The 19,307-nt window shown below is 39.8% G+C and overlaps 1 protein-coding gene across 3 annotated transcripts in view; it reads left to right on the top strand.

Moving 5' to 3' along the window:
* Positions 1–19,307, top strand: part of SPATA17 (spermatogenesis associated 17) — a 164,563-nt gene that overhangs the window by 129,728 nt on the left and 15,528 nt on the right. Inside the window, exon 10 of one of the 3 annotated variants that reach the window (XM_045010252.1) lies at positions 893–1,211. The exons of the other annotated variants lie outside the window; for them this stretch is intronic. Within the exon in view, the coding sequence (XP_044866187.1) occupies positions 893–928 (36 nt within the window). The 3' untranslated portion in view covers positions 929–1,211. Of the gene's footprint in view, positions 1–892; positions 1,212–19,307 lie in introns of those variants that run through there. 3 annotated transcript variants of the gene reach the window in all.

Here is a 19,307-nt window from a genome sequence, read left to right as displayed (position 1 = left end):
TATTGGTTTACTATATTTCCTCTTGAATAAACAAGATGGGGGTATAGCACATCCTTTCTCAAAACATCATAGCAGTTGTTAGTGAATGTGAGAACTTAATAGTTTTATTTCTACTTAGCAATGATCTCCAAACTGTTATCATACTCTATGACCATTTCAAAGACAGGGAAAAAATAGTGTTGTATTTACATTTTTTTCTGAAAGCATACAAATAGGTAAAGAGAAATATTGCAACTGTTATAACTACTTGATTTTGGTTTCCACCTTTGTAAAAACTGATAAATAATTTATGACTTCCTTTTAACAGCACACTTCTAAAGCCTTATAATTTTTTGTTTTCAGTTATTTTTTATTTTTATTTATTTGCAAATGCTTTGAAATATCTTAGTTGGTATTTATATTAAGTATGCAGTTTTAGTATTAAGAACCTACCAATCACCATGAGTTTAATCTATAATGATAGATCTCATGTAGTTGGACAGTCTGGGAATCAATATACTAACTAAAATTTTTTGGTTGTCAGAACACTCTCATGTTCATATTTACTGAAGCAGAAATGCTATCCTACAGCTTTTAATCCAAATTGGAGTTAGTTTGCATATGCATTTTAGACAACTGACTTTAATGGCATCATTTAATGTTTTCCTTGTTCGGGAAATTCAGGAAGTGACATTTTAAGACATTCCTTGTTGATAGAATCTTTCCTCATATGCCTTATTATAGGTGAATTACAACATGGCTGCAGCACTGTTTCATTATTTGCACATGCATTTTGGCCCTAAATACAATTTTATTATCTACAAAGCATAAAATATCCAAGTACTCCAAAGAATTAATTTAGAGAACCTAAGCATATTGCACAGAACATAAAGTTGACCTTTACCGTCTACAGCTTTTGGAATCGAGTGGGATGTGGAACACATCATAGACTTAATGTGGCACAACGCTGTCTGCAGAAACTTGGGTGGGACTGTGACTGCCTGCCCATTGCACCCGATGATTGAATCTGCTGTCACCAGCATCCTGATAATAATGAACATTCAGCTTAACGACCGTGATTATGATTATCATAATTGATGTGCAAGTGCAGTGTGTGAGGATCATTACAGCTGAACTGTACAGCAGAGAAACATGCCTTAGTTATAGATAATTTTACTTTTATGCATTGATTGGGATAAAATATGCCTTTCAAGTTCAACAGGCCAGCTTAATATAATTTTAGGAAAGTTTCTACATATATGAATTGATGATTATGAGCTTGCTGCAAAACAGCCACTCTAGCTGTTTGTTTTGAATGGTTTCATTCCATTAATAACAGCAAATAATTAAATAATTAGATATTTTCAAGGGGAAATATCTTATGAGTACAGCCTGCATTAATCAAATATCAAATTAAAAGTGTTTCTGATTGCTATGGCATTGCCTATGCTAGGAAAAAACAGGATATGTAATTCACCACCAGTACAGCTCCACAGACAGTTGCAGCACTGGAAGCTGTATTGTAGACAGGACAGAGGCATTTTTATCACTGTGTTGTGTAACCTGAAGAGCATGTGGTAAATATTCCTGTGCATTGTATACACTACAGCTTCCATCGTTTTTGCCATCAGTGTAGAGCTACAGATCCAAATTTTGCCAGGGTAGATACAGTCATTAACAATTAATCAGAGACAAGATCTTTTTTTTTTATATTTTCCATGCTAATGATTGCATTCACCTGAGCTTGTAAAGAAATGCACAAGTATGTGAACAAAAGCATACACTAACTAAATATATATACGCACACATGTATACACACACACACACACATATATATATATACACACACATACCCAAATAAAAGTGTATTTGAACTGCCGATGTGAGTTTGTATAATATGTATACATGTGTATGTATATCGTAGTGTATGTAATGACACTTGTTTACACCAGGACTACATTTGGTTTTTAAAAGCAAATTATTTGCCCAAATATCCTGGCCTTTTTGCTAGACGCAGCACCATGCTGTAGAACAAACTCTTGAGCATGGATTGGATTGCCACAGAAAAGCTTGCAGGAGGGGACTCAGGAAGAAAATTACTCTGAGCATCCCGATGCGGAGTTCCTCAGGCATTGATCCAGTGAACTGGGATTTGTTCTTTTTAACAACAAATTGCTGGGCATGCAACCCTATGGATTCACAAAACACCAGGACCATTTGCACGAAGGCTCTGTGCCTCTGCAACTGCTCTGGCTCCAACAGGCTGCCACAATGGCTAACTGGAGATTCATTACTAGAACTGGGCCAGAGTTCCCAACAGAAAATATAATACAGCCTGTAAATCTCTGTGGGGTTGGAAGTGTGCAAGCCTCTGACCTGCCCACATCTACCTCCAACCTCCTCCTCCCTCTCCATGTATACCTAGCACCTGCAGACCTCTGTCTGTGGAGTATTGATGGGGTGGGGGGAATCGTGTCCTTTAGTGTTTTTTCTACGAGAAAAAATGATTGTTTTTAAAAGTCAGTTTTATCAGGCCTAGAACCAAAACTACAAATGTATTAATCATAATTGTATGTTATTGCATGGTGTCACTAACAGGACAGAGTTAAGATTGTTTGGGTGCCATAACTGCATTTCCAAACCTTATGATGTGTGAATTCCTTTGAAATGTAACCTTAACACCACATATTCTGGATTTGTAATGCCTGTATTTTGGGATAATTACAAAATACATCTAATATTTTTTACCCATAACCTTATTCTCAACCTTAACTCCCTTTTAACATTTTTTCTGGAAATCTCCTAGTTGTTTTCTGTTTTAGTTATAAAAACATCATACAAAGATTACCCAATAAATAGAAAGCGAATGTCACCATGTGACATCTTGAATGAGTTAAAAATTTGTGGAATTATTACATCATTTTAATTTTTAAAAAAACTTTTCAGGCCAGATTCACTGGTATGCTCTGGTTGCTGTGCAGCACTTTGAGTTAAAAACACACAAGAAGGGGAGTTTGTAAAATTTTTGTGGGCCAGATTCTTGGTGCCCAGTTCAGCTGCTTTGTATTTCGCAGCCAGTGTAAGGCAGCTGAAAAGCTGGCCTAATAGGGCAGTTGGAAATTACCATAGTGTCGGGGAATTACCAGGTGGTGTAGTCAGCATAACTGCCTCCACGGCTACATAGAGGACAAGTCAGAGTTGGAAAGGGTTGTTGCCAAATCATGCTGCTCTTCCAAGGCTAGAAGGGACCCTTGTGATCTAGTCTGACCTCCTCTCTAACGCAGGCCATAGAACTTCCCCAAAATAATTCCTAGAGCACGTCTTCTAGAAAAACATCCAATCTTGATTACAGTCTATTAGTTCCTACATGGGGAACAAATATTTAATCGAGCAAAGAAAGGTATAACATAATCCAATGGCTGGAAGTGGAAGTAGACAAATTCAGACTGAAAATAAGACATGCAGTGAGAGTAATTAACCATTGGAACAACTTACCCAGTGTCGCTGTGGATTCTCCATCAAAGACCATTTTTAAATCAAGTCACCCCTTAACCTTGTAATTATTAAGCTCAATAGATGGAGCTCCTTCAGTCCATCACTAGAAGACATGTTTTATAATCCTTCAATCATTCTTGTGGCTCTTCTCTGAACTCTCTTCAGTTTTTCAATATCCTTCTTGAACTGTGGACACTAGAAATCTACACAGTATTCCAGCAGCAGCTGCACCAGTGACAAATGCAGAGATAAAATAATCTCTATTCCTACTTGAGATTCCCCTGTTTATGTATCCAAGGATCAAATTAAACCTTTTGGCCACAATGTTGCACTGGAAGTTCATGTTCAGCTGATTACCCACTGCGACCCCCAAATCTTTTTCTTCCCAGGATAGAGTTCCCCATCCTATAAGTATGGCCTACATTCTTTGTTCCTAGATGTACACATTTACATGTAGACATTCAGTTTAACAAGTGATCTAAATAGCTCTGAATCAGTGTTCTCCCCTCTTCGTTATTTCCCACTCTGTCAATTTTCATGTCATCTGCAATGTTAAATGTTAAAAATATTAAAAAATGTTAAATGATATTGAGCCAAGAACAGATCCCTGTGGGACCATTATTACTTTTGTAATTTAGAGCATCCCTTCAGCTGCTCCAAGTTATGCATTGGACTTAATTAGTCCTTAGCTGGCCCAAAGATCTTACAGCCTCCTTTCTTCCTCTTGCCCTGACCACAGCTCAGTCAAAACCAAAGGATCTGGCCCTGTGATTGTAAAGTCTGTGATATTTATGAAAAGCCATCTTTCACAGTCACTGTAGACCACATTTTTGTCTGCTGTGTGTTATCCTTCAAAATAAGTATTGTGAATCAGACCCTCTGATGCACCCTAGTTTAACAGTCACTTTTAAGTTTCCCCTTGCCTAAGCAGCTCCTGTGATACCCACACCTCTAGCCATTAGCACAGGAGAAGCACCAACTATCTATACACCAGCAATCCCCAGCCCTTGGGACCCTGGACAGCTAGCATAAAATAAAGCAGCTCTTTGGAAGCTTTGATTTATCCCAGGGACCAGCCTAGTACACAAATGGTCCCAGGATCAGGGAAACATAAAATTGCCTTAAAGCTACTTCTGCATTCCTCTCCTGACCTGTGCCATGTGCATCTCGGCCACAGCCTTAGATCTGGACCTAAGGTTTAAAGCCACTACCAATGGTTTAAGTATCTTAAAGAGAAGTGCAATGTAAAATCTTGTCAATCTTATTGGGTTAACACACAAAGCAGTCTGTCAATTTGATTTCCATATTACTTAGTACACAACTTTCTGTTAGAGTATTTCCTTTTAGTAAATACTGTAATATGCTTTTGTGTACCATATATTTAAAAGGCAGAAAAATGTCACAGCAATCCTCATGAAATACCACGAAAGATACGCTGAATGTTAGCAATAGGTAACAATGGTAATTTACTCTCTCTCTCATTACCATATGTTGCATCATTCAGTCAGAGGCGAAAACAATTGCCATAATTGGTTTACATACTTGACGGTTTGCATAAACAGAGATTTCCCAGATTTCTGGTTGGAAGACTACATCATGCTTACTGAAATATGCTTTCTCTTGAAGACCACTATGTCACTGATTTCATTAAGTCAAATGGTACTAGAGTTCCCATGGGAAAATGTTCTTGAGTTATAGATTTTTCTTTCTGAGAAGATCTAGAGGTCATCCTACTGGGGCTGCCTTTGAAAATGCTGCTCTTAGTAAATTCTGTAATGTAAATGATGGACTGATAACCAGATTATTAACCATAGTCTGGCTGTCAAGTTATTTTTGTAGGTGCATAAGGAAGGTTAAAACTGTGAGGCAAATTAAAATCCACAAAACGTATCTCAGGATATTATTTAACCAAGTGTAGAAAAGACAATGTGAACAACTGAAAGGTTAAAAAGAAAGCCTGGAACAATTTTCTGTTGAAGGTTACTGTTGACTCTAAGAAAATAATAAGAAAGAATAATACAAAGTAGTGACTGGGAAGATTCAAGTCATTTAGTAAAGTTATTTGCATGAGAAAAGATACTGTCACCACTTTTCTAATCAAATCCACTCTAGTGGTTATTTGCAAAGGGTTTGTCAGCAACTAGTAGAACATTTTATAAAACCTGATTTTCAGTTCTGTAATTTCTCAGCGGGAAAATGCAGTCCCTTGATGATGATCCAGGGCTTTGAAGAATAAATTGATTCTAAAGAGAAAATTAGATGGTACTTATTATACTGTCTAACTAGCAATCCAGTGTCATTTGTCTGTTGGATGATAAATGTCTTGCTTTGCCTACCTTCTTCATTTAATAATGCAACTTGCATGTTAGTGGCATAGAAAGAAAATAATGTATTTTTATAAGAGCAAACTTTGTCCATCATTTCTTATGGTACAGCTTGAGGGGCAAGGATGTTTTAACTTCCCAAATAATTATTCTTGTGCAAATTACTTAGATGTTATAAAGCTCTTGTTTAAATAGAATTACTTTGGAAATAGTGTATACCCTGTAATCCTTCCAGCACTCCAGAAAAGTAAATGCTTCCAGGTTTTTAATGGAAGCGTATCAACTGAATTGGGAGTTGTATTGGTTGATGAAGTTCCACCTAAAACGAAGATTAAATAAACCATAAACAAACAAGCAAATAAATAAATACAATTAGAACTGGGCATTCACTAGCTTAATGATTCTCAATCTGTTGGAACAACAGTTCTTCTTACCTGACAAGGGGAATATGTGAATCTGTATGGAATTTTCTATGCAGTTTTGCACTAATTAATCAGTATTCTTGAAAATTTAGAGCTCATTCCTGTAGCTGCCCCATGTGTGATGCTCCCACTGAAATCAGTTTAAGTCACATTTTCACTAAAGTCAACCTAGCTTTATTTTGAAGTCTGTGGGAGTTCTGCATACACTGTGGCTGCAGATTCAAGCCTAGACTGTCTTAGAGGACATTCATCTGTCATTATATTCTGAAGCAAATGGAATTGAAATGAAAGAAGTCAAAAAGCTCTTTTGAGCTGTGTAGGAAATACATGGTATATATAGTTGTCATTAATGTAGCTCAATGAAATGCATTCAAGATACAGGGTCAGATCCCCAGCTGGTGTAAATCACAGTTTAGCTCCATTGACTTCAATGGAGATGCACCACTTTCTATGAGATAAGGAGCTCTCCCATAATTCATACAATATCATAGGCAAAAAACCTGACACCTGTTTTCAAGAAGGAATTTTCCAGGAGAAAGTTGTTACCCGGTTTCCAGAGGGATGAGAAATATTATTTCATTATGGATTTACTGTATCCTATCTTCAACTTCAGAATTGACTGTGGGCTTAAAAACTCAGGGCCTGATTCGCCAGGCTATGTTGTGCAGTCTTGAGAATCTTCACTCACATCCTGATCTTATGGCAAAGTATAATAGTAAATATTGTCCCAAGAGAGAACCAACTATATGATGATGCTGCACTGTGCTTGAATATTTTTATGATTTAACTCTCATTAGTAACAATATTGATTCTGATTCTGTTCTCATTTACACTTCAGTAATTTAAGAGTTACTCCATAGACATCAATAAAGTTAAACTGATGTTAATGAGAAGAAATTTAAACCAGCTCAGGTTATATGAAATCCACCTTGATAGATATAAGACCGCTTACCTCAGAGTTTCTGTTTGCATGAGTCTGCAAAAACGCATCTCCACTGTCTTATGCGTTATGTAGTCATTGTTATCACCAGTGTAAATGAGTGAGAAAGTCTTGTACTAAATCCACTTTACACAGGTTTAAATGACTACAAAAGAGGCAACGCAGCAAAGAATCAGAATAGTAAAGTGGAAGTAAGTAGAAAAGAGACTGATTTTACTTAGAACAATTAGGCAGCTTGGAAAAGGGGTTACGATACTTTTAGCAGCATTGTTTTCTACAATCAATCTGTTTGGGCAGGGGCCTACATTTTGGCCATTAGGAAGGAAACAAATAATAATTCCTGGCAGAAGGCTTTGAGGAGTGTTAAGATCTCTGAGATGTAGTTATATGAAAGAATGATAGCTAAGTGTTAAATGCCACTGTATACCAACCACTGTATGTCCTGCTGTTTTGTTAGTAATACTACATAGGTGTGAGAGACTCAGACCTAAAAAAAACAAAGAACAAGTCAATCAAACAATAAAAAGCTCTGCATATTAAAACAGACTTTGTACCCTTATGTGAAGCTGCTTGATTGAGCAGTGCAGTGTCAACCATGTCTTTCTTCTAATGCTAAAAGTAATGCACATAGACAGAGTGACAATCAGAGTACAGCCTCCCATCAGCTGTAATTAATCTTTTAGTTAACAAAGACTAGAAAAGCCTCTCATCAGCCTCTTCTGAAGTCTGAGGGACCCTGTTTTTTGATGTTTGCATTCTGAGTAAAATTGTCCCCACCAGTTCTAACAAATTGAAACACCAGGCTAATTATGGCGGCTAATGAAGTGTGTGGAATGGTCACAGCTTGTCGTGAAACTGTTCCTTCAGCTCAGATTAGAGTTTCATCAATCACTTTTTTAAACTGATCCAGAATTGCTTCTGCCCAGTGCTTGGCATTTTTAATGCTGTTTCTGTAATTGGTTTTTTCCCCAAAGCTTAGGCTGTTTTTTGAAATATTACATTCTCAGGACAGGACTTACAAACTCTAGTTTATAAAGAACATTTCATTATTGCCTCTATCAGCTGATCAAGTGGTAGAAAGCTAATAAAAGGAGCACAAATATAAAATTTGATATATTGCTTTTAATCCAGCTAAAGGTAGCAATAAAGCATATACACGTATATGTATATGAATCATTATTACTGTGGACTGGCTGTATACTGCAATCACATGAGACATGGTTTGTGGGCTAGATGGTTCAAATCCCACCAAAGGACTTAAAGGAAATGAATGTGTTGGTCTAAGCTTATTTCCTAGTGGATTACAGTCCTCCATATATCATTCAACATAGTTTGGCATGATTTGTAGTTTTTGCAGATGTCCGGGCCTTTGGCAGCAGGAAGACCAAAATGTCTTACTATTTAAAGAATTTGAACACTCTGGTCAAAACTGACGTCTTCAGAGACGTATAGGAAGCTTTACAATATAACTCATACAGCTACGAGCCTGTCAATGAAGAAAATAACATATAACAATTTTTAAACATTCCCAGTTCCTGTTCATTTATAAAATTCTGATTTACTGCATTGGCATTCTACTATACAATATTTCTTTGGGAGTTCTGCGTAGATGTTAAAAAATACATAGGACTAAATTCTGTCCTCCAACATGCACATTGGAGAATATAATTTAGTCTGTGCATTATGCACCTTAAAAATGAAATAAACATTTGTGCGCTTGGTGCTATAATTATTTGTGTTTGTTTAAGAGGTTGTGGAGTCTGCTGCACACATGCACATCAAAATCACATCAGAAAGGAAAAGAATTTTATTAAAAGCTATTTTTATTTATATTAAAAATCAGAAATTAAATTTGTGCTAACACATCTAGTATTTTGCATTTTTCTGAACACTATAACATCAGTGATATAATATTTGACTACAAGTATCAAGTGTTCTTCTTCAAGTAGTGTCTCTGTGGGTGCTCCACTTCAGGATACATCTGCACTCTGTGACTTTGATCAGAGATTTTTGGTAGCAGTGTTCATTCGGCCCATGCATGCGCCCCACACATCCTCATGCCCCATGCCAAGGCTATATGGAGCTTCACAGGTGAACGACCCCCAGTTCCTTCTCATCCGCATTTGGCCTGAGACAGAATCTACTGTGTGCCATTTCTCTAATATTCAGCTTTTTTCTCAGATAGTTACCTATATTTACTTACCTTATAGTGTTCTAGTTGTGGGAACAACAGTTCCCTTTGTTTTTCTTTTCTTTCTTAAAAAAGTTATTCATATAGGTATATAGTCAGGAGATTTCCCCTTCTAAGGGTTAAATTTTCATTAGTTTTTCCTTGGGAATGGTAGACTCCCCAGCACTCAAGAGGTGCTTCTCCTGTCATGAGGCTATTCCAATAAGTGACAGATTCTCCCAGTGCCTTTACTATCTGAGTGATACTTCTATCTCCAGTGAGCACAAGATCTCATTTCCTTCAAGGGTGGATCCCCCCAAAATAGAGAAATTAAGTTTAAACTCCTAATGATGGAGCAAGCTTTATGTCCAGCTTAGGATCCACGAGCAGAGGACACTCTGTACATAGATCTCCCAGTACAGCTAGTCACCAGAGACCAGAAACGAGGTAGGCGGTGCCACAGCACCAAATACATCTATGGTACCAAAGTCTTCATCTTCATCTGCCTCTAAGCAGATGGAGGTAAGGAGTAAATCTCCAAGAAGCTCCTAGTCACCATCTCAGAAGAAGGCTACGGAGCCCTTAGGTCCAAAGATGAGCTCTATGCAGGCTCCAAGTGAGGCCAGTACACAAAGGTGAAAAGCAGTCAGTCATGTAAGAGAGACTTGGCACTAAGTTCAGATACCCGTATCCAGAGCGACAGAGACAGGGTTGAAGAGACCAAGCCTGTCCCTGAATAACACTCGGTACCGATAAAAATAAAATCAGTGGTACCAAAGACTGTTCATCTAGCTACAGAACCGAGGAAACCAGAGCCAACTCACTCCCAAACCAAACACTCAGTACCAGCTATATCAGTAACAAAGCCATCCTCCAAAGGTTCCCACTCGGCTCAAACTCTGATACTGTTGATACAGTGAGAGTTTAGGTACCCTGATAATCTGATAATATCTTCTGAGCTGGAGTCTCCTTTATTAACTGGGGGGTTTGTCAATGTCAAGATTCTCTCAGTCACCAAGCCCTCTATCACCTAGAACAGTGTTTCTCAACCTTTTTGATTCCAGGGACCAGCTTCCTGCCTTCCTAATCTGTCTGGGAGATCTCAGGGACCAGTGCCGGTCCACAGACTGGTTGTTGAGAAACACTGACCAATAGTACCACACTTGCCCTCATCTATTCTGCAAACCATACAGCTATCGCCCCCCTTAGAGTATGTGGAAGAGGACTCAAATTTTAGTGCAGGTTCCTCTACCTAGTCTAGAATCTTTCCCTCTCTCACTCCTATATTGACATATTACAGGAGGATAGACTTCAAATGACACACACATAGAAGGAAAATAGATGGCTGCCTCCACCTATGCCATTTGAGCCCCCTCAGTGGCCTTGTTGGGACCAGTGAGTTTTCTGTCATCAACAATTTACACTGAGGTCCTTGCAACACTGGAGGGAACAGAGAAGAGCCCATTTTGCTCAACCCCCTTTCCACCTATGCCAGAGAAGAGGCTTTTGAGGAGCAAGAGGCATGGACTAATAAAGATATGACACCTTTTACTAATATTTGCTCCTCACCACTTGAAGCTGTCGTCCCCACCACCTTCTGTGGCAGATGGCTTCAGGAGGCGGTTTCAGAAACTGATGAAATGGATTGGTGACATGCTGCAGATTCCCTTAGAGGAGGTTCTGGAAGCCCACCATAAACTCCTAGATATTTTCCACATTTGGATATCTATAAAGATTGCCCTTCCAGTTAATGAAGCTTTTATGGAGCCCACTAAGATGGTATGGCAAACTTCATTACCATACCACTTACCTGCAAGAGGGTGGATAAAAAGTATTATGTTCCTGCTAGGGAACTGGAGTTTCAATTTTTTTCCTAATAGTGGAGGCCGTTAATGAACAAGGCAGACAGCATAACTCAAAGTCAGTAAGGAACACAAGAGGCTTGATCTTTTTGGCCATAAATCCTATGCTGCAACTACACTTCAGTTCAGAAGAGCAAACTATCAGGCACTCACGATCAAATACGACTATTTAAATTATAACAAACTCAATTCTTTTACTGAGCATCTCCCAGAAGAATATCTGGACCAGTTTAGGTCCAATTTATAAAAGGATCAGCCCCTGGCAAAGACATCGCACCAGGCCTCCTTGTATGTGGCAGATACTGCAGCATAGCCTATTTCCAGTGCAATGGTCATGAGAAGAGCATATTGGCTACAGGCTTTCCACAAGAGCTTAAGAGTACTGTCGAAGACTTCCCTTTTGATGGTCACAAGCTTTTTGCAGACTTGACAGATATATCTTTCCACACGGTGGACTCGAGAGCCACGCTGTGATCCCTAGCAACTACTCTCCTGTAAATAAAAGGAGATTTAGTAGGAATCAGACCCCTATTTGACAGATTGTACACCATCTGAAGCCCTGCCCAAGAGACCAAGATGTTCAAAAAAGAAACCTCCTTCAGCTACAACTACATCTTCTCACCCATTCCTCCTACTGTGGTGATAATATCAGACACTTCGCTTTTAGGTTGTGGGGCACATCTGGGACCTCATAAGGTACAGGGAAAATGGTCACTACAAGAGCAGCTTCTGAATTAATCTTTCGGAATTGAGAGCCATCAAAAATGTTTGCCTACACTTCTACCACTAATCAAATCTAAGTCAGTAAAGATGGACAGACAACGTGGCATACATGTATTATATCAATCATCAGGGAGGCTCATGCACCCCATCAATCTGTTCCAAAGCAATAAACTCTGGAATCGGTGCATAGCCAACCAAATAGTCCTCTCAGCTTTTAGACTCCCAGCTATTCAGAACACCATGGCAGATGACCTCAGCAGACATTTCTTTTTAAATTACAAACAAGAACTGACCTGCAGAGTCCTCCACAATCTAGTCTTAGCCTGGGGGTTAGTGGAGGTTGATCTGTTTGCCACGGCAGCCAATGCAAAATTCATTAGGTATCACTCCAGAGGGGGTCTTGATCCCCAATCTAGATGTAAGCAGGGTCTGAATGAGTTTCCTCCTGACATTTAGTGATGATCAGGAGGAAAAGACTTCAGGAACAGACTATATTTACATAAACACACCTACCCTGCCTAGGAATTCAGCAGAGGGAACTGCTTTGCCAAAGTGATCAATTTTGGCTGGTGTTGGGTTACAAGTCACTTTAGTACTGAGTGTAGGGATAATAAAATGCTATCCTGATTGTATGAGTAAAGGACAGCAGAACTGTACTTAGCCTTCCCTGACTGCTAGGGTCCCCTCAAGTGAACCTCACTTGCTAAGCAGGGGTAGGGATGCCAAATCCCACTGAAAGGGAGAGAGGGTGGTGATAGGTGTTCCTGCCTGGTGGTGTGGGCTCTGCCTAAGGAGTCCTAGACACCATTTAACCTCCCACATACTGCTTAAAGACAGCACAAACTAGACTCAATTGAGAGTCCTTGTTTTGTTTAGCGATTTCTAGAGCTGAAATCACTGATGACCAGCTCTAAGTGCTAAGCCTTAGACCTGGTGTGGGACAGCATTTCAGTGAAACAGACCGCACTGCCTGCACTAACAGGGAGGTTCCCACTAACTGCTGAAATCACTGAGAGCTGAGTTAAGTGGTGGGACCTCAAGACATGGCATCGCAGAGAGTGCAGTAGAGGCAAGTGGCAGCAGAGAAGCAATGGCACAGCGGATGACAGTGCAGCAGGCCACAGTGGTGGCAGCAGGCAGTGATGCAGAGTGAACTGCGGCAACTGTGAGCTCATTGCAGTGTGGGGAAAGGGGAGTGACGTGTTAAAGGAACATCTGTTTGTCAGACTGTCACACTGCAAGGTGACACATGAGGCAAAGGGCACTGCCTAACATACTCTGGGGTGGACGTTTTGCTCATGGTCATATGAACCACGGTCATCGTATTTTCCCAAATGAATGCTGGGTTCCTTTTCCCTTTTATTAAACGTTTTCTTTGCTATACACAGACTCAGGGCTTGCGAGTGGGGAAGTATTGCCTCTTAGAGGCGCCTGGGCTCCTGGGGTGGTTTTAATTTTCCCATATTGGGTGGGGGCTTGAGACGGTTCTGTTTTGTATTGTTAAGAGGAACCCCTAGATATTGAATCTGACCCTTTGTTGCTGCCAATTCCACCTGGCATAAAGGGTGCATATCAGAGACATATTCCTCATCTCACAGACAAAAGGACTTCCCTATTCATATCCACCAACACCATTACTGTTAAAGGTTCTCAGTAAGATCAAACAAGACCAAGCCAGAGTCATATTGATTCCTCAAACGAGGCCAAGACAGGTCTAGTACCCTTATTTGATCAGGCTCACCCTCTCTACCCTTTGTGAAGGCTTCCAATAAGTCCTTGCCTACTGACCCAGAATGCTGGTCAAACACTTTACCCCAAGCTATAGATTCTGAGGCTCCAAGCATAGTTCCTCAGTGGTTCTCAGGAATAGTGATAACACATTTTTCAGAAGTACAAGACATCTTATTAAATAGTAGACAAGAACTGACAAGAAATACCTTCAGAAATGGAAACAATATTATCTTTGGTGTAATAGCCAGATTTCACCAACTCACTCTCCTCTTCCCAGGAGAATTATGTGTTAGAACTGAAAAATCATCTTTTTTCCTTGAATCCATTATGGTTCACTTAGCAGCAACAACAGCTTTTCATACACCCATAGGAGGGTTTTCACTTTTTGCTCATCCCACTATGGCAAGATTCCTAATAGGTTTATCGACTATCTCCCCACTAATCAGAGTTCCTACACTGAGCTGAGCTGAGCCTTGAACCTAGTACTTAATTGCATTATGAAACATGCTTTTGAGCCACTAGTTACATGTTCTTTATTAGATTTATCAGTGAAGACAGCCTTCCTGGTAGCAAAGGGTGGGAGAACTGGGGACCTTAATGGCAGACCTTCCATTTATGATATTCACCAGAGAGAAATGCTACGGGCATATCAAAAATTTTTTGCCTAAGGTGTTTCATATTAATCCATTCATATTTCATATGAATCAAACCATTCAACACCCATTTTTCTCCCAAAACAGCACCAGACTAGTCAAGAAGCCATATTCAATATCCTAGTTGTCCAACCTAAACCTCCCTTGCTGAAATTTAAGCCCATTGCTATCCTCAGAGGTTAAAAAAAAAGTCTTTGTTAACTAAAGTTTCCTCCTTCTTGTAACAACCTTTTACATACTTGAAAACTGTTATGTCTCCTCTCAGTCTTTTCATTTCCAGACTAAAGAAACCCAGTTTTTTCAATCTTCCCTCATAGGTCACATTTTCTAGACCTTTAATCATTTTTGTGGCTCATCTCTGGACTTTCTCCAATTTGTCCACATCCTTCCTGAAATGTGGCACACAGAACTGGATACAATACTCCAGTTCAGGCCTAATCAGAGCGGAGTAGAGCTGAAGAATTACTTCTCGTGTGTTGCTTACAATACTCCTGTTAATACATCCCAGAATGATGTGAGCTTTTTTTGCAATAACGTTACACTGTTGACTCATATTTAGCTTTTGTTCCACTATGTCCCCCAGATCCCTTTCCGCATTACTCCTTCTTAGGCAGTCATTTCCCATTTTGTATATGTGCAACTCATTATTCCTTCCTAAATGGAGTACTTTGCATTTGTTCTTATTGAATTTCATCCTATTTACTTCAGACCATTTCTCCAGTTTGTCCAGATCATTTTGAATTTTAATCCTATCCTCCAAACCACTTGCAACCCCTCCCAGCTTGGTATCATCCACAAACTTTATAAATGTACTCTGTACATTATCTAAATCATTGATGAAGATATTGAACAGAACCGGATCCAGTACTGATCCCCCTGGGATCCCACTCATTATGCCTTTCCAGCATGACTGTGAACCACTGATAACTACTCTCTGGGAACAGTTTTCCAACCAGTTTTTCACCCACCTTATAGTAGCTCCATCTAGGTTGCATTTCCCTAGTTTATTTATGAGAAGGTCATGCAGGACAGTATCAAAAGATATACCACATCTACCGCTTTCCCCCATCCACAAGGCTTGTTACCCTGTCAAAGACAGCTATCAGGTTGGTTTGACACGGTTTGTTTTTGACAAATCCATACTGGCTGTTACTTACCACCTTATTTCTTCTAGATGTTTGCAAACTGATTGCTGAATTATTTGCTCCATTATTTTTCCAGATACAGAAGTTAAGCTGACTGGTCTGTAATTCCCCGGGTTGTCCTTATTTTCCTTTTTATAGATGAGCACTATATTTGCCCTTTTCCAGTCTTCTGGAATCTCTCCCATCTTCCATGACTTCTCAAAGATAATCGTTAATGGCTCAGATATCTCCTCGGTCAACTCCTTAAGTATTCTAGGATGCATTTCATCAGGCCCTGATGACTTGAAGACATCTAATTTGTCCATCTAACTTGTTCTTTCCCTATTTTAGCCTCTTCTGATCCTACCTCATTTTCACTGGCATTCACTACATTAGACGTCCAACCACCACCAACCTTCTTGGTAAAAACCGAAACAAAGAAGTCATTAAGCTCCTCTTCCATTTCCACATTTTCTGTTATTATTCCCCTCCTCCTCACTGAGTAATGGGCCTACCATGTCTTTGGACTTCCTACTGCTTCTAATGTATTTGTAGAATGTTTTCTTGTTACCCTTTACGTCTCTAGGTAGTTTGATCTCATTTTGTGCCTTGGCCTTTCTAATTTTGTCCCTACATACTTGTTATTTGTTTATATTCATCCTTTGTAATTTGACCTAGTTTCCCCTTAGACTTGCTTGGGATGGGATCTTATCTACCAACTCCTTGAGTTTGCTAAAGTCTGCCTTCTTGAAATCCATTTTCTTATTTTGCTATTCTCCCTCCTACCATTCCTTAGAATCATGAGCTCTATCATTTCATGATCACTTTCACCCAAGCTGCGAAAGTGATCATTCTCTTTCTCATTCTCTCATCCACTTTCAAATTCTCAACCAGTTCCTATTTGTCAAAATCAAATCTAGAACAGCCTCTCTCCTAGTAGCTTTCTCCACCTTCTGAAATAAAAGGTTGTCTCCATTACATTCCAAGAAGTTATTGGATAATCTGTGCCCTGCTGTGTTATTTTCCAACAGATGTCTGGGTAGTTGAAGTACCCCATCACCACCAAGTCCTGTGCTTTGGATGATTTTGTTAGCTGTTTAAAAAAAGCCTCATCCACCTCTTCCTGGTTGGGTGGTCTGTAGTAGACCCCTACCATGACATCACCCTTGTTTTTTACCCTTTTTATCCTTACCCAGAGACTTTCAACAAGTCTCTCTCCTATTTCCATCTCAACCTCAGTTGAGAGGTTTAACCTCAGTTAAAAAAGTGTATACATTTTTAACATATAAGGCAACACCTCCTCCCTTTTTTCCCTGTCGCTCCTTCCTGAGCAAGCTGTACCCTTCTATACCAATATTCCAGTTGTGTATTATTCCACAAGGTCTCTGTTATGCCTACTATATCATAGTTGTGTTTATTTACTAGCATTTCAAGTTCTTCCTGCTGAGAAACAAGAGTTTGGTAATTTTGAGACCGAGGTTATCAAAATAGATCTCCAGTTTATTAAGATAAATTATAACAGAACTCATATTGAATCCCCTTTGAGAGTGATAGCACATTCCACAAGAGCACTGTCTACGTCTATATTCTTACTTAACAATATGCCGGTTGCAGACATCTGTAGAGTGGCAACTTGGTCATCTGATCCTATTTTTTTCTAATCATTACGCCTTTGTACCTGCAGCAAGATCACATGCAGCTCTAGCCAATGCAGTTCTTTCTTCTATATCGGACTCTTCTCCGAACCTCCCATCTCTTTAATGGGGGTACTGTTTGGGAGTCACCTGAAGTGGAGACACTTCTCGAAGGAGGAGAGGTTACTCACCTGGTGCAGTAACTGGAGGTCTTCAAGGTGTGTCCCCCTGTTGGTGCTCCACTACCGAACCTTTGTCCCCTGTGCTTCAGAGTCTCCCGTATCTTTGCGATGGAGAAGGATCTAAGGGCAGTTCACTGCCCAGCGCCACTTAGCCTCAATGTGGAGCCTGAGGATGTGTGGGACACATGCACGGGCCGAACAGGTACTGCTACCAAAAATCACCAATCAAAGGTGCAGGGTGCATTCCGAAGCGGAGTCTCACAGGGATAGACATCTCAAATAACTCCAGTTACAGCACCAAGTGAGTAACCTTTCCTTACTGTCTCTAAAATTGGGCCTATCAACCAATATATAATCAGTTGCAATTTGATAGAATTAGATTCATATCAATTGCCAAAATAAATTTATGCCAAATGGATAAATGACCAGTGATGCTGATCTGTTATTCTTTGTCATTTTTCTTTAGACATTGTTGAATACTGATATTTGACATACAAGAAAAAGCTGCTGGATTTACATGTGGGAATGAATGAATAAATAATCACTAATGATAAGCAAAAGGAAATAGGACACCCATAAAGGAAATATAGTTTATAGTATGAAAATGAAGGAAAGGAAAAGGAATAACAGGTTTTTGGTCTAGAAGAAGTGGTTCCTGTTTTACTGACATGGGCAGATCACATGAGGAATCTGGGAGGGGACCAGGAATTGTTCCCAGTGGCAGCTGGAGTCCAAAATAACTGGTGAGTCTGCAGCTTGCAAGGGCCACTTCTCTATTGATGCCTTCTATTCTCTTCTATAGGTTGATCATATTTTCAAAGTGGGAAAACTGGAACACCGTTCAAGGATGTCACAGGGATCTCTTTTGGTAGGGGATAAGGAAAGTTTGTGGGGAAGTAAAAGAGAGGGACACCCTCTTACCTCTCCCAGTGCCTCCACCTTTCAGAATGAAAATCTGTGGTGCTTAATAGTACAGGGCAGTTAGGAGAAAAACCTACACTTATACCTTCATATTCTCTCCTAGTCCCTACCTCTCCCTTTCAAATCTAGCTCTTACCCTACCATTTCCTTCAACTGTTTCCCCTCTGATACATACACACCCCAATTCACTCATACCTTCCTTCATTAGATGACTCCATTCCCCTCTGCACTCTCTTCAAATCTCCTTAGCTCCCCACAATCCCCACCTGCTCATAAACACATGCATGCACACAAACATTCCTATCTCCTAACACCTCCTCTTCCTACCTAATCTCTCCATAGTTCAGAACCACCTCTTTATCTCTGAATTCTTAACTACCCAACATACCCTTCCTGATACAGAAAAATCCATCCTCAGACCCTTGCCTTCTCTACTTAACACCCATCACCAGAATCAGAAACCATGTAAACCATATCAGAACCGTCCCCAGCACTCTGGGTCAGAGGCTCCAGAGAAGAACTCTGGCCGCTGGGAGCATGTGCAAGGAATCCTATATTCTGAATTAGCCCCACAGAAGTATGCATTCCCTGCTCTGTGCCTTTTCCCTCTGCTCCCTGTAGCCTGTGTGTTACACCTCCATCAGAAATCCCCTGGGGGCAGCAGATAGTATTGTACAATGCAGTACTTCAGCCACGCAGTTGTGTATTATTGATGAGATTTAGCCTCATTAGCCCCTATATGCCACCTACTGTTGGTTCTTCCTAAACATACATATATATATAGAGAGAAGACAGGGTAAAAATAAAACAGTAAATACCCTGAAATAGCTGGAACCATGCCAACATGGCCTAAAAGATTTATGAGTAAGGGAAGACTGATACCAAATAAATAGCCAGCTGAGTTTGTTTATGTACCTTATGCACACAAATACTCAAGTATACCCAGTCTTTGTGCATGCAAATGGCCAGTTACATGCTTATCTGACCACATGCATGTGAAAATACCTGCTGTGATTGCCACAGAGGGTATTTGTGTGTATCAATTGGGCACACACAAATGTATGCTTAAAACTATTATCATATTTAGACATTACACACACACACATACAATATAAAATATATTTGTGGGATAGAGGTCCCGAGGACT

This window comes from Mauremys mutica, chromosome 3, assembly GCF_020497125.1.
Source record: "Mauremys mutica isolate MM-2020 ecotype Southern chromosome 3, ASM2049712v1, whole genome shotgun sequence".
Taxonomy (NCBI): domain Eukaryota; kingdom Metazoa; phylum Chordata; order Testudines; family Geoemydidae; genus Mauremys; species Mauremys mutica.
This window is presented reverse-complemented; position numbering and strand designations above follow the sequence as displayed.